A 23,543-nucleotide genomic window follows, 5' to 3' on the forward strand; every position below is an offset into this window, starting at 1 on the left:
ATCATTCATGTCAAATTGTCAAGAATATATATATATACCGGATTCTATTGAAAGATTTATGATGACTCTAAAGTGGCGGCTATTATCTTCCTCAACCAAATACCCTAAGTGTGATCTCTCTAAATGAGATTTAAGAAAGACTGAGTGCTTATTGCTTTGGTATCTTGGAGACCATAGCCTAAAGTCTCTTTATATACTAGTTCAATTGGGTTCCCATTAAATCTTAATTAACTAGGAATGGGCTTTTACCCATTAAGTCCATATTGAATTAGGAATCTAGGACTTTAATTAATTAGATCACATAATAGGGCCCAATCTAATAAAATAACCAATGTGATAAATTATTAATCCACATACATAGCTCATACTTTAATTAAACATATTATTATTTAAATATGTCTAACAAAGTCTACAATACTTTTTCAATCTCTAAATTTCTGTTTTGTTATCTAACTTTTCAGTAATGTTTTAAAAAACCAAGTCAAATTTTTTCGTTTTTGAAATTTGGTTAAGAATTCAATTCTTTTACTTAAAAGATATGAAAACTATTTAAAAAATTGAGAGAAGATAGATTTAATTTAACAAAATTAAAAACAAATTAATAAATCACTAGCCAATGGAGCTAAATGGCTATTGAAAAACCTATAATTAGTTCCTAAAACTAAAATGTAATAAGTTTGATCTCATACTCTAACCTCTAGACTTATATAAGAACTTTTATAATTTAAAATTTGTAACAATGATTTCTAACCTCAATCTTAATCCATGATTTTTATTAAATTCAGTCATCTTTTAGAACTTTTTTGAATTATTATTATTAGTTTATTTTATCTTGTGATGTGGATCGAAAAAAAAATATGTTTCAATTATCACTAAATTATGGTCATATTGACATAAATCACCGTTTTTACTCTTATATCGTATTTTTAGTACTACACAATATCATATTCTACTTTTGTCTTTTTACTCTTATCTCGTATTTCTAGTACTACACAATATCATATTCTACTTTTGCCCTTTATAAGTATTTTTTTAATGCTAGTCAATTCCATTATCACTTTTAAAAAGCCGCTGATGTATGTAACAATAAATGGAAGTAACATACTGCAAGAGTACTAAAAAATTTTCATATCATTTCATATTTGAAATACTTTCTATATCAATGTGAATAGTACTCCTATTAATTTATTGCCACATTAACATAATTTTAATAATTATTTGGAATCTAGTTGAATTAGATAATTATGAAAAATCATTTTAGTCTATAAATTTTGAATATGGTTTCCATTTAATTAGTAGGTTTCAAAATACCACATTTCTCTTTTAAATTTTGAGTTTAATTTCAATTTAGTCCTAAGGTATCAAAATGTAACACTTTTTGATACCCTTTAGTTTCAAGTTTAATTTTCATTTGGCCATCAGATTTTAATATTTTACATTTTTCCCTAAGTTTTTAGAAATACCAATTACTTAATATAGGTTTATAACTTTAATGAAAAATGAAGGTTAAAAGTATAAATAATGAAGCTCTAAAACCAAATTACTACGAAACCCAAAACTCAATAATAAAAGTATAACCTTTTGAAACTTAGAAACCAAATATGAATTAAACTCAAAATTGGAGTAAAAATGTATTTTGGAATGCAAAAACCAAATAGAAATTATATCCAAAATTTAAGAAATATATATTGTTGAAAATAACTTTTGGACTTAGGCCCATAGCAAAGGTTAAAAGGAAATGAGTACATTGGAAAATTAAGCAATACCTAAAAAGTATAAATAGCAAAATATGCTAGAGGTGATTCCAAAGTGTGGTGGTGATGTAAGTATTACATTTTTATCACATACGTGCATTGCTGCCGCCATCCATCTGTTCGAGTGGATTTGGTTATTTATTATTTATCTATTTGATTTTTTAAATCGATTTTATTAAATATTAAATGAGATTTATTATTTTGACTTTTAAAATTGAGAGTTGTATTAATTTGGAGAGCAACTAACAGTAACGATTGATACTGAAGTCGTACCAAAATTAGTTTCAGGGCAGTGACTATAGAAACAAATCTTAGTATTAATGGAGAACCAGAAATTTTCTCCATCATATTCGACAAATTCCGAATGTCATTACTAAAAGTAAATAAACAAACAAATTTCTTTATTTTTTTTTTAAGAAAACGAATGTCCACATCCAATATTCGATGCGTGGCATTCACTCTCCAACTGGCGGCTGAGGTGGCAGTATCTTTGCCACGTGGAAATTAACAGCCTCCCAACCTGGTTATAAAAACGCGCCCTCGTCTTCCGTTTCTCAACAAAATTCGTTCATTTCTGACGCAAAGCCGTGATTCTTGAAGCTTCGTTTCAATGGCGACTGAAGAGAAGCGAGCGATGATAGTCGGAATCGATGACAGTGCGCACAGTCTCTACGCTCTCGAGTGGACCTTAGACCATCTCCTCGTTCCAATCTCTCCGGTTAACTCTCCGTTCAAGCTCATCGTTGTTCACGCCAAACCTTTGGCTTCCTCCGCCGTCAGTCTCGCCGGACCTGGTAATTGATTTCTGGTTGATTTATGATTAATCTATTGTGGATTAGTAAATAAACCGGTCGTAACGACTGTCGATTGCAGGAGCGGCTGACGTTCTGCCCTATGTGGATTCGGATTTGAAGAAGATTGCTGCGCGAGTTATCGAGAAAGCGAAGGAGATTTGCATCGCTAGATCGGTAATCCTCTTGATTCTTTTCAATTAATAACCGGATTTACTTCTTGAGCGTTCTAAGTTTTGTTTATTTAAACTGATTTAGTTATTTATGGCGGTTGGCGCTATTGCTGGTAACATTTGTGGATTTAGGATCCGCTTTGTTTTCCAGAAATAATGTGAGCAGACTGAAATGACAAATATTTGGAAAGAAAATTTGTGCACTGACAGTAAATCCTAAAAAAATTTGTTCAATAGAAGTGATTTTCAATTGAAATAGGATAGGAAGTATATAGAATGTAAGATCGTCATTATATTGTTCATTCATGCTATCATAGTAGGACTGTAAAAGCCTAAAAGGTAGAAAGAAAAGGAAATTAATGTAATAAAGAATAAGTAAAAGTAAAAAGTGATTGTTACCTAATAAAATTGATCGAGAATGAATTCCTTATTCATGATTAAACATATCATGCTCTAGAGACATCTAGGACAACTATACAACTGTGATTAGTATTTTACTGTTGATATGGTTTTTAAATTTAAAATTCTATGGATTTACATATTTGCATTCATGCTATCATAGTAGGATCGTAAAAGGTAGAAAGAAAAAGACTTAATGTAATAAAGAATAAATAAAAGTAAAGTGAGTGTTACCTAATAAAATTGATTAAGAATGAGATTCCTTAGCATAAGCTATAAGTCTATGATTAGTATTTAATGTTGATATGATTCATTTTTCTATTACAATTTTAATGGATTTACATTTTTGTTGAACAAAACATTAATACAGCAATGGAAAGGCGATATATTAGAAACCAGGGCCAACTACTGTAGCTAGTTTGGTTCTTCAATTTATGTGTCCGACTTCAGTGTCCCCACCTCCATGGTCTAATGGTACAGCAGGATGGAACTAGACTTTTGTAATAATGCCTTTAAAACTAAAAAGTGGGAAATGCTTTTCCTTAGCATGATATGTTTTAATCAATGCTAAGGAAATGCTTTTCATATAATTTGTAATGGTACCCTTAGCTAAAAAAAGTGGGAATTTTTCTTCTTCATAGAATTCGTGTATGATATAAAATGGTAAAAGATGAACTGGATTCTGATTAGCGTCTAAAGCAACTTTGGAGAACGGCATCCTCTTGAGAAAACTTTATCCAATCTATTATTGAGGATTTTTGTTCTGAATTTTTTTAATATACCTGATGATTATATACAGGTGCATGATGTTGTGTTGGAAGTGATGGAAGGAGATGCCAGGAATGTACTTTGTGAGGCTGTAGAAAAGCACCATGCTTCTATGCTGGTTGTTGGAAGCCACGGCTATGGAGCTATAAAGAGGTAATTCTCCATAAATTTACAATAACACAGAAATCTCATCTCAACTCAAATTACAAACAAAACACTCTCTTAAAAATCTCTTTCCAACCCGAATTACAAAGAAAACACCTCCCAAAGCATTATCACTCACACAATTGAATTAGTATACCGAGAGGGTTTCAAATTAGGATAACTTGAAACCAAAGTCTGGTAATGCGCTCCTTTTTATAGTGCTTACTAAACCCAATTGATGATCTAATCCCAGATGTTAGAATCTGGGACCAATTTGGGAAACAAAGAAAACAAGTACCAAAAGTTTAAATCATTGTGAAGGGAGTTTTTGGTCAAATGTTTAGTTAGTTGAAGTAATTTATTTAGCTCAATCTTTTTTTTTTTTTTTTTTTTTTTTTTTTTTTTTAATGGCAGGGCTGTGTTAGGCAGTGTTAGTGATTATTGTGCTCATCATGCTCACTGCACCGTGATGATTGTAAAGAAGCCTAAAACCAAGCACTAGAGATCTCATTTAATTTGTGCTCCTTTTCTCGAGTGATAGTGGGATCCCGAATGATATGGTAGATTGGGAGAATCCTACAACATTATACATCATCGAATAAAATGAAGGTCTGGTATTGATGATGCGAATTGTGAATGCCTAAAGCTCTGCTCTGTTATAATAAAGCTTCCTTTATGTGTGATCTGAGAGTGGTTTGAGTTGTGGAAATTTTTAAAGTCCTCTGTTCTGCTCTGTCTTGAGTAGGTTATGTGAACTTGTACTGAAATCTTTTAAAGTTAATTTGGTTGACCAATACCATGCCTTCAATTTCTTTTGCCATCCTTTTCAGGTGGGATACAGACATATTCAGGGTAAGGTTTGAAATCAACCCCCACATTAAATATTAGTTTTATTCTTCAATTTTTATTTTAATAAATTTAAGTTTAGAGACTACACAAATCTCTCTTCAAAGTTCGATTAAAATGGAAATTTAGATCTAGTTTTTACGAAGAAAAATAAAGTAATCAAAATTCAGACTAGAAGCTGAAAACACGTTTCCAAATAACAGAATTAGACCGAGTAGAACTTGGGCCACGTTTTGAAAATATAACAAAATTGGACCGAGTTGAACTTAGGGCACCGATTTGGATCACAATGGATTTTTTTTTTTATCTATGAATTTATCGTTTCAAATGTAATTAGATTGATCGTTCTCTAGATTTCTTTTAATACTTGAAATATTCTACTTTGAGCGAAGTGTCAGAGCCCTTTTATTTAAGGGTGTTTTTTTTTGGACAAATGGTCAATTGACTTTTTAAAAAATGGCCCTCCAGATTTTTTCTTTAAATAAATGGTCAAACAATTTTAATAGAATTTATCAAATATAAAAAATGCTCCTTAACAAAATATCTATAATTAAGATACTAGCAATTTTAAAATTCAAATAAAAACAAATAAATCCTTCAAATTTAAACAAAAGCAAACAAATAAACAAATCCGTGAAACAACCTATGAAAAACAAAAAATGTGTCGAGATGTATAAAATACTATTTATTTTCCATTCCTAAACTCTTAAAAACAAGAAAAGAAAAAGTTATTAACAACAAATTAACAAATATATCTTTTAACATAAAATTCGTAGATAATATAAAAATTCAAAAATTGTGTCAAATGAAGTATATGTCTAATTTGAGATGTATAAAATACTATCTACTAAAAAATGTTAGATTTTTGTTTATAGTTTTGTCAATACATAATTTAGATCTTATACCTCGTAAGAACTAAAAAAATGCCTTGTAATTACTAAAAAACAACTCAAGTGAGTGTATACAAATACTGTGTATTTAAAATACACAATCAAAAAGCGTCCTAAAATTTACAATTATAACGAAAAAATTTGATTAAAAAAATTATTAAGATGTACCATAATCCAATAATTACAGTACATAACTTAAAACAACAATTAAATCAATTTAAAATCAAATCTAAAAAAATGTTAGGGTGACTTGCTAATCGATATACTGATGTTAAACGAAAAGTACTGACAACTGTAACAACAAAAATACCAACAACAAGTAAACAAGTCAAGGCACACAGTAGTTGGTAATCCAATTCGGTGATAAACATCTACTCTGGGGGGCAGAAAACCCAGGAAAGATAATCTACTAATACTAAGAAATTTACAATTTATCACTTATCTGTAATACACCAACTACTAGAGTGGCTCATATAGAGCTTAACTCACACGACACCTAGGTTCTCCCTAGATGTGAGTCTCCCTCCCAACTAAACTTAGGCTCTTCATAAGTATGTTAATATTAGTGTCTGACACTTCGGCATCCGACAACGTGCGAGACTCCTTCCCACGATGGGAGTCCCACGATGATATCTTTCCTCAAGTCAGTGAACTCCCTTCACTAATGAATCTTAGGATCTCCCTAAGACGGAGAATTCCTCCTTTGGAGCTGAGTCTTAGGCCCCCCCTAAGGTTGAGAATCCCTTATCTGGAAGCTATGGCTTAGGCTCCCCTTAAGCCGTGATAATCTTCAAAGTGTTGCAATCAACTGATGAAGAACTTGCACAGTGAAATAAAGTGAGCAATGAGCAAGAACATAGTGTAGAACAATTCAGCCAGAGTACTGCAAATGATTGGCTCTAAAAAACACAAATTGATGTAATAAATGTGCTCATCGAAAGAAAACCAAGACACTTTTTTTATAGACAAATCCAGAAAAGAAAACATCTCCCAAAAAGGAGAAAATAATCGCGCCACAATAAAGAAAAATACTAGACTAAATACCACATTAAGATATTTCTAGATAAGGAAAGTATTTCACAGAGAAACAAATATGTTGTCAAAACTTAATGTTAATACTTTCTTTGAGACAATTGCAAAACCACTTCCTTAGAGAAAATTATAAAGCTAATCAACATATCTCCAACAAACTCCCCTTTTGTCTTATAATTTTTAAAGATAGAATAATAATAACCACAAAAGTCAAACATGACTAAATGTCATTGAATAAGTCTTAACAAAAATAGTAACATCAATAGAACTAGCACAAACCAACTAGAAGAAACAAAATCTTCATATAAGCACAACAAAACACCAAGATGACAACAAAAGGAACAACAACCACCATGATCCAACACCAAACATCAACCACACACTCACTACTTCTCTCTTTTTCTTTCGTAAAAAAATTAAGCACTAGAAGAGGACGTTCCAGCAAATGAGGCCAAAGCTACACACATTATTGTTGTCAGAAAACCAAGCACAATATTTTTACACTCCTGAAGCCTCTGGAGTTAGACCATCAACTTCATCACAATAAATCATGTTTGGTTTCTGAGCTAGTAACACCCCACAAATCAACCGAGGATAAGAAATGGAAAGCTTTAAAGTCTGAGAACCAATATGACGTTTGATTTGATTCATGACAAAAAAACCAAAATCAATAGAAGTACCAGTACTAATCTAAAACAACAGAGTAGCTAGAGAGATAGATAAACAGACTCATGGGAAAGATGGACAACAATTGAATATGCAAATCTTATGAAGAACAACATATTTCGAGCTCAAGATTGTAGTGGATAATTGCACTTTCTTGGACCAAGACTAACGAGCCCCACCAGTTAACTTAAAAACCAGCTCCCTCTAAGATGGTCGCTTCTCAGGATTCTCTACAGACATTGTCTGATTCAAAAACTTATTAATCAGATCAAAATTGAAGATAAACACATGGCGATGCACATGCATTTTTTTGGAAATTGGGACTGTTGGGATTATCAAACTCAAGAGAGAGATTAACAATAAATTCTCGCACTAATTAAGAATAAAAAGGGCTTAAATTCAACACTATTTTGTCCAGTTGGGCTTGCAGAATCATATTAACAAGATCAAAATATTCATGAGTATGATCAGACAGCTCTTTCTCATCAATAATCTTCCTCTACACTACATATTTGCACATGCTGATGCCTTATTCAGTATGAAAGGATACTTCATCTAAAGGAACAGAAGAAACATGCAGAGGAGTAGATGCTTTCTTTCCTCGAGTTTTGACAGATGCTCTAGTAAACCGATTAGGAGAAGGCTTGTTAGGATCAGCAGAGGTTTTCAACCCACTGTCTTCAAAGGAATCAGATACATCCTCGGGCTCATCTTGACTAAATTCAAAATCAGATGTCTCTAATGACACACTATCAACACTTTTGACATCTCTAGATTTTTTTTCTTAGAATGTTGAGACAGAGGAACATTATCATCAGAATATTCACAATCAACACTTTATACATCTTTATTCTCATGAAAACCTTCAAAATAACCTTCAGCTTCCATAACATTTGGATCATTCCCAATAACTTCCACAGGAGGAACCCTAACCCCTTATTCAACATTACTAGGGTTTTCAACTTCTTGAATAACAGTATCAATATAAACTTCAGAATCAATATAAACATGTAAAGATGCAATGGAGATCAAAGTTTTAGACACAACTTTATTAACAAAATCATTCAATACATGCACATTCGAGTTAGCAATAAGACATTCTCTGACTCTATTGAAATAGAGCCAACTTTATCAGTAGGAATAGACTCAGAAAGGATAGTTTCCAAAACAGAATCAGATGCAGTATTAATATCTTTCACAAAATGTTCATCAGAAACCTTGGCTTTAGGATGACCCTAATCAGAAATCCTAGGGCAAATTTCATGATCATGCAATCCTAACGTTCCTTCTTGCAAATTTCATTACAGAAAGAGTGAATCGTAGACTATCATGATAACAACAGAGCAAACAGGCAAGCAAGGCAATAAAAGCATACGGCATAGTCCGAGCACAACGCTCAAGGACCCCAAGCTAATATATAGAAAAACTACCCAACGAGCACCCCACCTCCAACTTAAAAACATACATTGCCCCCAATGTATTCTAAGTAAAGCTCAATAAGAATGAAAACAAGGGAACAGAAAAACTCCCCTGATAATAATATCGCGCGTGGATGGCGGTGGCATTGGGCTCTTCCCCTCGCTCAAAAATAGGTAAGGCTCTGGAAAGGCTTCCAGAAAGGGAAGACAATAGAAAAACTACAAAATAAAACCTACAAAACAAAGAAATAAGCAAAACTAAAATGATAAAAGGAAAAGGGAAAGAAAAGAAAAGAAATAATCGAGGACACACAAAAAGAAATAAAATAGAGTAGGAAGAAAGAAGCAAGCCTCAATCAGTCCCGGGTCCCTCTGAAGGCCACTCTGGAAACCGATGTTGGCATAGTAGAGACGAATCTCTTCAGCAATGAAGTTCACCGTTCTCTCCATATGCCTCGCTCGGCGGACACTTTCCTAACTCCTCGTAGTGACTTGATCGCTACCCAGAGTGCCTCAGCTGACATCCTGTATGCCTACTTTGCATTGGGCTCCCCTCCCACTGGAATGTCGATCTGATCCTGGGGACCAACATAGGGGGCTGTCTCTATTGCTGGAGCTTGTTCATCCTCTCCGTCCTCCTCATCATCGCCATCATCATCATCAGGCTGGTCCACTCCTCTCCCTCAGAAGGCTGAGACCGATGACCAACTGATGAGAGAACGACCCCCATCTTCTCCTCGTCATCAGAGATCTCCACCCCGGACCTCCGGCATAACTCAATAATCAAGTTCGAGTGACCTAAACTATTGGTGGTGGAACTGTTGGGGTTTGAGTCTCATGTCCTGTAGTTTGTAAACAATATTGTAAGAACACTAATGATGTATAACATATATAATATTTACTTCACTTCTTGACTTTGCGCATTTAGATGTTTTTTATTTTACCACAAACCAATAAACTTAATATCCCTGGTTGTCTTTATGTAACTTGAGCATGTATGTAGTGACATACAAGTGGATCATGTCTTAAGTGACAACCAAAATGGTTTGTAGTACATGGATATAGGAAGGAAATCTTATCCTAGTAACACTACGGACGCGACCCGCTTTGTGGAATAGTTACATGTGTTGTGACTTGTCACAGATGGTCTGATCCTGATCATTTGTATAAGGGACATGTAAGCGAGGGCATCCTATACAAAGAGTTTGTATAAGACCTGACCTCGAAATATTAACATCTCTTCATATAACTCCGTTCATGATTGAGACTTCACTTCACTAGGATGACCATAGGTAACATGACCTCAATTCTAAGTGAGTTGGAAACTCCTACTATTGAGTGCGGTTCTTTGATTTGCATGGGTGCGAGTGGTCAGAGCACCGACTCAAACCTTCCACTTTGGGGATTCGTCTGATTTGGGAGCTGGGAACTCAGCTTCACAAAATGGAGTTCACTCTTTCTCTGAAGCAAGGATAAGTAGATAGATTGTTCTCTTAAGGGCTGATCCCGGGGCTTGAACGATGTGGCGCCACACACCTTCTTATAGCCCAAGAGGTGTTCACACATAGTAGGACTATATTGTATTGTTCATTATAGGGATCAGTGGTACTTAAGAAATAAGATGTAACTACAGGGGTAAAATGGTAAATTGGCCAGCTGTACTTACGAGCATCTGTGAAGGGTCATCGTACTGATGATCGGTTATATCCAATGGACATAGAAATATATCTATGGTAAGAAGAGTTCAACTTGTCGGTCTTTAGTGGAATGCCTGCAGTTAATAGATGGTGGATATCGTGACTAAAGAGTTTAGTCAGCTATTCACGTACCGTTGGAGCTTCGAGCCATAAGTTCATAAGGTCCCCTTGGTAGCTTGGTTACAAGTTAAGAGTCAGTTTTTGGGTTAGTTTGAAATGTTCAAATTGACAAGAGGGATGATTAAATTCGTTAATTATATATGATATAATTAACTTTATGTATGAGATACATTAATTTGGAGAAAATTGGATATAAATATGATTTATATCTAGTGGAGGAAAAATACTATAATTAATATATGATATTAATTCATAAGTTATGGATATGATGAGATGATATTCATTTTCTATTAATTGGACGGTTAAAGGGGTAATAGGACGGTGTCTCTTCTGTTTTCATAACAGATGAGTAAGTTGAAAGCTCACTTTGAGACACTTAAATAGCTCACGATGTGTTAAGCATTGGATGTGCGGACATTGTGTTGAAGAGTGTCATCGTTTAGCAAAACCTGGGCCTATACAATAGTGCTTGTTCGATCGCTTACCTATACAATAGTGTTGAGTGATCGCTTAACGATTACATCCGTGCACGCTAGCTATTTACTAAATGATCGCTTACCTTTTCCTAAGGGATCGTTTAGCACCAGATATTTACGGAACGATCGTATAGACGATCGCTTAGTTTTTCCTACACGATCGTTTAGATGATCGCTTACCTTTTCCTACACAATCATATACTTCACCTAAACGATCAAACATTTTGCCTATACGATAGATGAGCCTATCTCTCCCACTTTTTTAATCGTTGTATACGGTCTCCCTTCCTCCTTCCCTCTACCAAATCCGAACAAAGTCCACCCTTTGGATTCTCACTCCAAGAATACTGAGGGCTCTGAGTGGTGGGGTCGTCCCCATTTCCTTCTGTTTGTGTGGAGATTGTTCGAGGTAGACGATTGGGTTTTTCTGAGCTATAGCTTACCGTCTCAGCGAAAGCGAGATTTGCTGTAAAGAATAAGTCTTCAACTGGTATGACTCTCTCGATCTCTTATTTATTGTTCCTTTGAACATGTCAATAATTTAGCATTATGAATGCATATTAGTATGTTTGAATGTATATGTGGAAATTCTATCATAATGAATTTTAAAGATCCACTTCTGATAGTAGGTACTCTTGAATAAGAGTTCCTTCAGGAACACCGTCCATAATGATGGATCAACGTCCTAATGACTCGATCGACGTTGATGGACATCCCTTGGACAAGGCAATAAAGGAGTTTGGCTCGGTCCCTTGTGATGTCCGTGAGACGCAGCACTGACATCAATCTGGAGCATACAAAGGCGTGCCAGATCTAACCAGAGACGGACATATCCATGCTCCTAAATCTCACAGCACCCCTAGTGCTAGCTTCGCTTCTTCTTACTCTTCTAGGACCCATTCTAGATATTTCAAGAAAAAAGGCTCACAAAATTTGGTTCCTAGATAATTTCCAACACTCTTCTTCTAAAACCTACCAAACCTACCCCCCCAACATCCAAAAATAACTCCAAATTTTAACCTGCACGTAGAAAAACCCAACATATTCATATATTATTCAATATTATCAACATCCAAGTCTCAAACTCATACAAGAATCAAGCTAAAATTATACAAAAATGGATTTCATATAGCCATTCACTATTAATATAAAACAATAAACAAGAATAGCTAAAGATTTTTACCTTAGAAGCAACGAAATCTGAAAAAATGCTCAAGAACTTACTAGACCACGAATGGATGAAAAACCCACAAATATCACTATAGATCTAAGGGAAAATGTGGAGAGATAGACAAAATAGGGTAAAGAATCGTGCAAGAGGTGAAAAACAGTGAAGAAAATAGAGGAAATCAGATGAAGATGGCTCGGGCTTGAGAGAAATCAATGAAGAAGATGAAGAGGAATGGGACAAACGCAACGTTTTAACGTTATTCTGTCGATGCTGTGCCCTAATTTCGAATTCTTTTTTATTGAAAATTAACCCAAAATAAAAACAAAATAAAACAAAAATAAAATAAAAATTTAACCTAATAAAATAAAACAAAAAAAGGAAAAAATATATATTTTTAAAACCTGGTTGCGTCTAGGGAGCACAAATTTTTTAACATCGGTTGCTCGACGTGGCCCATCCCCTATCAAGGTACAAAGAAATTTTTGTATTTCTCCGGTCCCTTCTTGGATGAGTCGATATGGCCTAACAAGGCCATAAGCATTCCCATCTTCTGAAAAGAACCAGGTAGGTCGATTTTTTTATTTTTATGTTTTGAAAACGGCATTAAAATAAAAGACCCTAAAACTGAATCAACTAAAAAGAAAGGCTTTGACTCAACTGACTCGTGAGGCGAAGGCAAGCAAAATTAAAAATAAGAGGAATACCGGTACAATGAACAGGGCGAGGCTTGGAAGCCTCTAACTCTTTTACCTAAAATTCCTCCAAATTAAGCCCATATTCATACTTAACCTCACTAACTTGTTCTTGTTGTAGTAGAAGATAAACGTCATCGTCCGAATTAGTCCACGCATATTCCATCACAAGGTCAAGCTCAGTGCCACAGACACGGGATGGCTCTAAATGATTTCCTGCCCACTTAGAAAAGTCATTAGTACGTTCACACTTTAAATAATCCAACGCCTTACCTTGCTAAAAAATTTAAGGAACCATTGGTTCTGCGGGATCCTCGATGCTCATATCTCCACTGCTCACCTTGGCATCCTCGGAGGATGATTCGCAAGACTCCTTCAGTTTCCTTACTGATTCAGCAATTTAAGTGATTTGGTCACTCAAATTTTGAATTTCAACTCTGACCTCATGTTTGAAATAGAGGTCGTCCTGCTGGAAATTGACGGGCTCTTGATAATAGTAGGGACATTTCTACACAAACTCACTAGAGCTATTAGAAAGTTCCCTAACTATATCCTCTAAAGGAATACCTGTGTGGGTAGACTGATATGGCATTGGCAACGGTGTTTGGCCAGTTAACTCCCAAGGAGAATAATATCCGCACTCAGGATCGTACAAATTTTGAACCCGCATATTTTCCAAAGCTCGCACACTAGAGGTTAGTTCAGAAATTTGATCTCTAAGGCCATAAATCTCCCTTACCTTTGGTAATTATCCTTGCTCCGCATATTGAAAACCATACATGTTGATATTATCTGCCATAAAAGAACAAATAGACAAAAAAAAAAAAAAAGGAAAGTATATATATATATATAACAGTCAACTCTAACTAAAAGATGTTAATTTGCTTGCCTCCCTGGCAACAGCACCATTTTTTGTTCGGATCCGATTCGGTGTCATTTTAATTCTGAAAAAGGACTGCGTAGCAAAAGATAATCTGTAAATCACCGAACTACTCCTATCACTACAGAAACGTAGCAACAGTGGCAAGTGCAGGGTGGAACTACAGGGAAGCAAAGAATTAATTTCTTTTCGTGTTAGAATTGACTGTGGAAAAAACAGTAAAAAAGGGGGTTTGGTTTCGATTTAGGAAAATGCAAGAAAAGTAAATTGCAAGGGATATATGGAATGGTAAGGGACTCGTTTAGTTCTCAGATCAAGTGCCCATTCGATGTAAATAAATTCATTGTTATATGCCAAATAACCAATATTCGAATTATGCATGCATAGCTACTTAATTTGATAAGAACTAATCAATCTCTACAAAGGCCGAAAATATATTAATCCAAACCAAATCGAGCGTCCTAATCCGTAGTTCAAGATGGAAAGGGTGTGTCCTAACTAGCCTACATGCTTCTAGATGCAATTGGGTCCTTAGCGGCCATAAGGAACTAGAAACACATGCATTAAAATCAAGGACTCAACTATGTTGATTAAATGTCAGGAAAGCCATGTTCAAATAATCAAAGTATTCTTTAAATCTAGATTAAATGTATGATGCAAAGATTCAAGGTCAGCCTATACTTCTAAGCATGTTCATCTAATCTATGCTACAAGGGTAAATTAAAAGCATTGACGATTACAAGGATACGTGCGAGCCTGAATTTAACTAGCAAAGACATGCAATCGTGATAGGGTCGTCAATCCAACACACAAAAGCAAATCTAAATCATGCAGGATTAAAGAAAAATATAATTCTTAATTGAAGCACAAAATTGAACATATAACTCATTAAATTACAAAGAACACTTAATCCAAGAACTAATAGGAAATTACCTCATTGATTCATAGACAAACCAATGGGATATAATCCAATACAAATTCATAATCCATAAAAGTAAATCTAACCTACGATATTGAAAATATAGAGGAAAAAGACAAATCAAGGCCTCTTCTTGGCCTCCATGAAGAGTTTTGGCCTTTTTAGGGTCAATACAATTCAACATATTTTTTACCTAGCAAAAGGAGACATTTATAGAAAATCTTAGGGCAGCGTTGCAACGCTATGGTCGAGCATTGCAACGCTCACTCACACATGTGATTCTCCTACGTCCGTCAAATGTTGTAGCATCGCGACACTCTAAAGGAGCGTTGCAACGCTACACTACTATCTTACAACATTGGGCTTGAGTATTGCGCAGCGTTGTGACGTTGATGTTGGGGGTATTTTGGTCATTTCACATCCCTTGTAGCTTGGATACCTCAAATTAGCCTCGATCAGCTTTAAATCCCTAATTCTATCTCTTAATTGCTCGTTACCTACAAAATAGAGAAATAAATACATAAAATCTATTAACGAGTTTGAATTAGGCAAGGAATAATAATTTTTTTTTAGAGCTAACACGCATGCTTCAACATATAATACTTAATTTGAAATAAAACTAACATATTACCTTGGCATGTGATAAAACAAGTACATACTTGAGGAAAATAGTATGCAATCTCATAAAACTTAGTTGCTTGAAAACATATAAGCTTATCATCAAATATTGTTGAAATCGCATGGTCTTTTATTCTTAAAACATTGGAAACATTGAGATTATTTAGTCATTCACTACTCATCTTGGCTTTTAATAGTTTGTAGGCTTCTCCCAGCTCCTCTTGGCCTAAAACAACATAATTCCTTACTAGATTCCTTATAATTCCCATTAAGATGCTTCAAATAGGTTTACTAGCGAGACCTTCATCAACATCACTAGCAATATTACTACTAAGGAGACCATCACCGGTGAGACCATCAACACTAACGAGATTGCCATCATGAGCGAGACCATCCTCATGAGTGAGACTAAGCATAAAACTAGCGAGACTTTCATCCTTAGCGAGACTTATCATCATCAGTGAGACTTAGCATAAAATTGAGTGAGACTAGGGAAAAAATCAGTGAGACTTGAGTGACTAGCGAGACTTACGTGATACTTGTCTCGCTCTCGCTCCTTGGGTGAGCTGCTGGCTTGATCTTCCCAAGCAGTTGTCTGCTTACGCAACAAATTCTTGATTCAACTTAAAAAATTTATAACTTGAAATCCAGAACTCATTTCAAGAAACTTCCTTCTACAAATTTGTTTAGAATTGAGTTAACTATCTTAGTTTAAAATTTCAGTGTAAAAATTCTCATGGTTTGATTTGGGGCTTTAAATCTTCATCATTGGCCCCAATTCAAGCAGTTGTCTGCTTGTTCAACAATTTCTAGTTCTAACTTCCAAAATATATAACTCAAACTCCAGACTTTATCTTACAAAAAATTTTTCTACAAACTTACTTATAATGGTGTTAACGATATTACCTTAAAATTGCATCCCTAAATCTTTTGTGATTTGGCCTGGAGCTTCCGATATTTTTCACTGGCCTCGATTAATCCGAGGACTCGACCCTTCTATAATCTCCTCACTTTTTGACCTTCTTCCGTTGTGATCTTTCTTCGAAAGCCCTACCTCAGAAACTAGACTCTTCCAGCGTTCAAATGACACCAATTTCACTTAGATCGTTCGAGTCAATTGCCCAGACCGAGCTTCTGAAGTTCATCTTTCTTTTATTCTTTCGGCTGCCTTCTCATGCATGCAATAATCAACCGCCACCTCGCCCACTAATGGATATAGTCCATTTCGGCCTTGGAAAACTTAATTTTAATAATTTTAACTAATTAAATTTTTCTAAACTTCTTCATTAAACTTAATACTCGACTGCCATATAGCCAGAACTCCCTCTTTTTCTTCTTCTTCCCTCTTTGTTTCCCTACATTAAACTATAAACTTCACATACTACCTAAATATCTACATGGCTAACATATATATGTAGAGAATGTAGGATTTAGGATTTACAATCCCCATGCACTTTGTGTGGGAGAGGGATTGAAATAGTGAGATAAGTGGGAAAAACCCACTATCTTTTATTTCCTTATTTTGAACTTTTTCAAAAATTGAAATCAAAATGAATTTGAAAAACAAAATTCATTTCTTTAAATTAAATTGATCTGAAATTAATTTAAATAATCAATTAAAAAAATTTAATTATTAATTAATTAAAATAATTTAATATCAAATTTAAATTCTAGAAACACCAATTCCTTAAACATGAATCCCTATTCATGTAATTAATACTTAAATCATATTTAAATATTCTTCAACTCTCAATTTTTGTTTAATTCGATAATTAAACGTTTAATTATATCACATATAATTAATGATTTCCTTAATTCAAATTTGAACGTTTCAAATTCTCTCATCACACTGTTCTAAGGTTTAGTTCGTTTATGAACTAGTAAAGGGGGCCTAATGGACCAACAGATCATGGGCTCCAACGATCCGAGATTAATTGGCTAAACTATTTAAACCTAATTAATCAACATTTGTTAACTACCGGGTCACTCCATTAAAGCCCAGTAGTTGCACTCCCCTCACTGTAGATATATTTTTATCCTATTGATTTAACCATGATCAGTAAGTTGACATTTTACAGGTTGTTCGTAATAACGACTGGATCAAAAATTGTTTTACCCCTAAGATTACATCTTGTTCCTTAAGTCCCATTAATCCTCTAATGAACAATTGGTTTGTGATCCAATCATCAAATCAAGTCCCTCTTGGGACAATGAGAGGGTGTGGCTCCTTGGGTTCAAGACCCGGAGTTAGCACTTAAGGAAAAAAAAAACCTCTCTACCATCTCTAAAAGCGGGTAGGAGTAAATTCCATCTTGCACCCTATGTCCTCAACTATCTACCCTATCTTACCCTTGAAATGAGAGACTTATTGAGCCGACACTGTTGAGTCAACCCTTACTCGTGCAAATCTAAAGATAATCCTGAATAAATAGAAATTTATCGTTAGCTCAGGATTAAGGTCAAGTTATCAAGGTCATCGCTTTTAAATAATTATTTTTAAATAGTAAACAAGTAAGAGTGACTTATTTCTTGGTCTGGTCTTATACAAACTCTTTGTATAGGATGACTCCATTCGCATGTCTCCACATGAACAATTCAGGATCACATCGTTTGTACTAAATACAAAGTGGGCCGCATCCGATAGTGTTTCTAAAATAAGGTACCCAACCTTATCCATATACTATAGACCTTTTTAGGTATCTACTTGAACTTGATCCACTCTTATGTCTCCACATAAAGTCCAAGTACTTATTTATTGGATTTAGTTTTTACAAGTGCAATTTACATATTCAATAACAATTTTATTGAATGAACCTTAATAACTTCTTTATTGAAAATAGAATTGTTTAATTTTACAAAATGTGAGTTTTAGGACATATAACCTAACACTCAACACATTTAACAACCCCCATTTTTCCTTATCCAGAAGCATATTTTCCCAACACTATCCAACCAGCTCCCCTATAAACATCAATACCTTATGTACCAATTTTAGAACAAAATGAACTTATCAATAATCCTACCATGCCTACAAATAGTCAGGTTAACCCACCTGAAACCATTAAGCCTATTCACAAAACAACTCGAGTTGCTAGACCACCTTCATACTTACCAGACTATCATTGTAGTCTTGCTTCCAACCATTCCTTGCCTTCTTCTTCTACCCGTTATCCCATTTCTTCTTATCTTTCATATAACCATTTATCAACAACTTTTCGAACTTTTTCTTTAGCCATTTCTTCCCATTATGAGTCCCAATTTTATCACCAAGCCATACCTTTTGATCATTGGAAAGAAGCTATGCAACTTGAACTTTAAGCTATGGAAGATAACCATACTCGGGATATTGTTAGTTTGCCTCCTATAAAATATAGCATTGGTTGCAAATGAGTTTACAAGATCAAGCATCGTGCTTATGGTTCCATTGAACGTTATAAGACAAGACTCGTTGCAAAGGAGTATACTCAGAAGAGGGGTTATATTTTATAGGAACTTTTTCTCCCGTGGCTAAGCTTGTAATAGTTCGAGTTCTTCTCACATTGGCGGTTTCTTATAATTGACCTTTGTTACAATTGGATGTGAACAATGCTTTTCTGCATGGTGATTTGTTTGAAGAAGTGTACATGGATCCTCTTTGTTATAGGCCTCATGTTTCCTCTTCAGAGAATGGAAAATTAGTCTACTAGTTAAAGAAATAAATAGGCTTCATGGCAGCGGTTTGCTAAATTCTTTGACACTTTGATTTCTCTTGGTTTTAGGGAATCTAAAGCTTATTATTCTCTATTTGTTTGTTGTTCGGGTGACACTTTTATAGCACTATTGATGTATGTAGATGTGTAATCACTAATGCAAATTCTCAACAGATTGATCAACTTAAAGTTTTGTTACATGAGTGTTTCAAACTCAAAGGCTTAGGACCTTTGAAGTATTTTCTAGGTCTTGAACTTGAACGTTCATTGAAAGGTATTCCATCTCTCAAAGACATTATACTTTACAAGAAGATGTTGATCTTTTGGGAGATAAGCTTGTTGTTGTACCGATGGATCCGACTGTCAAGTTGAAGAATTCTGATATTGGATCCTGAAAGGAATGAATGGAAAAAGCAGCATGTTTTTGTATAGATCGAGACTTGTTTGTTGCAGGAGATCCATTAACACAAGGAAAAACCTCGGCGTTAGTTGATCCTTCTTCTTATAAGAGGTTGATCGGTCGACTTTTTTATCTCAATATTTTGAGGCCTAATATTGTGTTTGCAGTAAATAAGTTGAGTCAATTTATTGCCTGACCATGTAAGTCACATTTGACAGTTGCTCGTTATTTATTGCGTTATCTAAAGTCTTCTCCAGGCCAAGGTATTATGATTTCTCCTACGAAGAATTTTCAGTTGCGCACTTTTGTTGATTCTGATTGGACATCATGTCCTGATACAAGAAAGTCAAATTCAGATTTTTGTATATTTCTTGGTGACTCACTTGTTTTATGAAAATCCAAACTGCAAAATATGGTTTCTCGTTCTTCAGCTAAAGCTGAGTAAGGCACTTGCATCCATTGCTTGTGAGATTGTTTGGATCATTTCGTTGCTTCAAGATTTGTGCGTTTCTGCTATTCAATCGACTATTATCTTTTGTGACAATTAAGCTGTCATTCATCTTGTCACAAATCCTATTTTCTATGAACCAAACATATTGAGCCTGATTGTCATTTCATAATTTGAAGCTTCATCTTGTGAGGTCTCATCAACAACTTGCTCATGTCTTCACCAAGACACTTCCTGGATCTGCTGATTTTTAGCATATTACCCAAGCTGGGAATTTCTGATTTGTATAGTTCAGTTTGAGGGGGCATATTAGTTATAACAGTATTTAGTTATTCAGTTTTATTATTTATGTTATTTCTGTTGTGTATAATATTCTATAAGGAAGCTTAATGAGAAGTCATTTTTCTTCTCCATTTACATCAGACAAGTGTACCTTTGGGAATATTTTAGCCACGTTTACGAAGGTGTCGAAGTACCTGGGTGACATTGTGTTAATGGCACAGAAATTGCTGACACGACCTGCCACGTGGACAAAATTGCCTCGAACATAGAAAAACGCCGCCTTCTCCTCCTCCCCCGTTTTACACCAGTTCACCAACTCCCATACACAGGCGGCGTTCTGAATCCTTTCGACGGCGGCGATGGCGGCAGCGGCAGTGGCAGTGGCAGCGAAGCCAGTGATGGTAATCGGAGTCGACGACAGCGAATGCGCAATCGCCGCCCTGGAGTGGACACTGGACCAATTCTTCTCTCAAACAGTCCGATTACATCCGTTCAAGCTCGTTGTCGTTCATGTCAAACCGTCTCCCGATGTCTTCGTCGGCGTCTCCGGACCAGGAAGTAAGATCGATCCTCCTCCTCTGTTAATTACTTTCAAACAGAAATCCATCCACAATCTATAATCGAGTTCTTAGAGAGGCAATTAGTGATCTCAGAAACTACAATCAGGAATTGCAGGATCGGTCGAAACCTACCAAGCTTTGGACGGTGATTTGAAGAGGAAAGCTGCGAGAACTCTCAAAATTGCCAGAGAAATTTGTGCTGCAAAATCGGTAACGATCCAGTTTGAATTTCTCGATTTACCTTACCTCAATCGTTTGAATTTCGAATTGTGGTTAATGATATACCCGAATCTGACCGAATTGTAAATCATTAATGGAGAAAACAGAAATGGTATAGAATACTTGGAAAATCTGTAGAAAACAGAAAAGAGAGTAAAAAAGCAATGGAGTTGAATTGAATTGATTTGCAGGTTTGTGATGTCGAATTTGAGGTTGAAGAAGGAGATGCTAGGTATGTACTGTGCGAGGCGGCGAATAAGCATCGGGCTTCGGTGCTCGTGGTAGGAAGCCGTGGCCATGGAGCCATCAAAAGGTACTTTCTCTAAAACACATTTAATCCGTTAATGGCTATTAGTTTTTTTTTTTTTTTTTTCGATTTTTTTAAGTACAATAGGGATACAAAATTCGTCAAAATCTCTGGTTATTAACACAAATCTAAAATTTTAATTGATACAACTTCTTCTAAAATTTAGCGGTATACATGGATATTTTTCCTTTTTTAATAACTAAAAATATAAGATTTTCAAGTTATATGTAATATGTTCATGTTGTTAACCAATCATTGAGATATAATAATATTATGCAAAAGTATCAAATTTGGTCGACATACCGTCTTTTCTAACATTCTGATGTGTTCTTATGTTGGCTTGACATAAAATGATCAACATTTTCCATTATATCATTAATAAACGATACTATTAAATAAGAATTCTCAACTTATTTAAATGGTGAAACATTCTTAATTATTAATGAAATATTATTGATGTGTACGTAATATTAAGAGCTATTTTTAAATATAGAAAAATGAACCAAAACATTTATAAGATATACCAAAATTTTAGAACTATCAAGAATAGAGGCTGATAGCTATCAGTGACGACATTGATGAACATTGATAGACAATGATCATTGGTAGTTCTAAAATTTTGCGTAAATATTTTCCAAGAAATAATTTCTTTAATATTAATAATAAAAATTATTTACTTATTTAAAGATTGTTTTCCTTAAATACTGATGCAACTAGTAGCAAGAGAAATCCATCACTAAAATATGAGAGAACTTTCTAGAGAGAACACAAAGTTCATTTTAAAATGGATATACAAAAGCTCCCTATTACAAACTCTAAATGGGTTATTTATAGACTTACAAGTAAATATGAAAATAATTAATTAAACACTAATTAATCTAAATTATCAATTAAACTAAATATTAACAAAAATATATTAGTTGTCTTCTAATTCTCTTCACCAAATACTTTATTCACAGCAGTTTTGAATTTTTTTCAATATTATTGTAAATAAAGAAAAGATTCATAGGTATAAAATAGTTTGGTCTCGATCTAAATATTCTTTTATAATTTGTTTTTTGAGAAACACATCATTGACTTGAACATTGGATAATTCAGAACAATTATGGTAAATAAATAAATAGAAGTATAGTATAGGTGAAATTCATTGATGGATGATGATGAAATGAATTGCAGGGCGTTATTAGGGAGTGTGAGTGATTATTGCGCCCTTCGGGCTCCTTGCACGGTCATGATTGTGAAGATCAACCACCCTACAAAAACAGGCTCTAAATAACTCAAAATCCACCTTGCTTCAACTTATATGTATATCATTTTTGTAAATATTGTTTCTACCTTTTTACTTTTTGCTGGATGAATTACAATAAGGTATCTCACTCTCTTTTAAGTAGATTCCAGTTTGTTTTTTTTTTTAATCAACAGTGTGTGTATATTGTGTTTGTGTAATGGATATATATCTTTGGCATGTTTGTGGTTTAATTAAATCTCATTGACATCCGAGTATGTTAGAAACTACGAAATCTGGTTTAAATCTTTCTACCTCTAATTGTATTCGAAAGAAAAAAAAAAAACAAACCTCTTTGCCGTGTAGAAAACAAAAACATCTCGAGAAGTATTTATGTTCAAAATTTAGATACTGAAATTTAATATCTAACTAATAAGATTTTTTTAATCATTCTTTATATTAAGAATTACTACATTTTCAAAATAAGTAAATAAATACATTTTTAATTAAAAATGTAAAAATTATATATATATTTTTTAATTTTTAAAAAATGAGAATATTTAATCACGGAAAATTTTCAATAGTTTGGTAGCATGAAAATTTCCTACAACTACCTCCACTTCTTTGTGTTAGTATGTTTCTAAAAATAGTTTAGATTCTACCGGCAAAAGAATATTCATGAGTGAGAACAAAGGGAGTTTCATCATTGGGAGTCTAAAAATTTTCCCAAACAAATATACAAGTTAGAAAATTTTATGATTGCAATGAAAATGTATTATCTCCATCTAATTTGGGATCGTTCTTGTATTTCAAATGTTTATTTCTTGATGGTACAAGTACTAATCAATCCTTAAAATCAATTATGAATTAAAATGTACTTATATGGAGACGTAAAACGTCAACCGTGACAAGAAGCATACAAAGGAAGAAAAAGGGGCTGGTGCTACGACTCTACACGG

At 34.3% G+C, this 23,543-nt stretch overlaps 2 protein-coding genes across 3 annotated transcripts; both read left to right on the plus strand.

Moving 5' to 3' along the window:
- Positions 1-2,304: 2,304 nt before the first annotated feature.
- On the plus strand, positions 2,305-4,849 carry LOC120087093 (universal stress protein PHOS34-like). The gene is made up of 4 exons (XM_039043975.1): positions 2,305-2,548; positions 2,628-2,722; positions 3,917-4,038; positions 4,444-4,849. The coding sequence occupies exons 1-4, from the start codon at positions 2,365-2,367 to the stop codon at positions 4,529-4,531; spliced, it is 489 nt and encodes a 162-aa protein (XP_038899903.1). The 5' UTR covers positions 2,305-2,364; the 3' UTR covers positions 4,532-4,849.
- A 15,565-nt stretch (positions 4,850-20,414) lies between these two features.
- On the plus strand, positions 20,415-22,834 carry LOC120087092 (universal stress protein Slr1101-like). Of its 2 annotated transcripts, none has more exons than XM_039043973.1 (4): positions 20,415-20,831; positions 20,949-21,043; positions 21,244-21,365; positions 22,536-22,834. In XM_039043973.1, exons 1-4 carry the CDS (start codon positions 20,633-20,635, stop codon positions 22,633-22,635), a joined length of 516 nt encoding a protein of 171 aa, XP_038899901.1. In that variant the 5' UTR covers positions 20,415-20,632; the 3' UTR covers positions 22,636-22,834. The 2 variants fall into 2 exon arrangements, with proteins under 2 accessions (XP_038899901.1, XP_038899900.1); XM_039043972.1 differs by having other exon boundaries at positions 20,940-21,043; positions 22,536-22,831.
- The last annotated feature ends 709 nt before the right edge of the window (positions 22,835-23,543 follow it).

Source organism: Benincasa hispida, chromosome 9, assembly GCF_009727055.1.
Source record: "Benincasa hispida cultivar B227 chromosome 9, ASM972705v1, whole genome shotgun sequence".
NCBI lineage: Eukaryota > Viridiplantae > Streptophyta > Magnoliopsida > Cucurbitales > Cucurbitaceae > Benincasa > Benincasa hispida.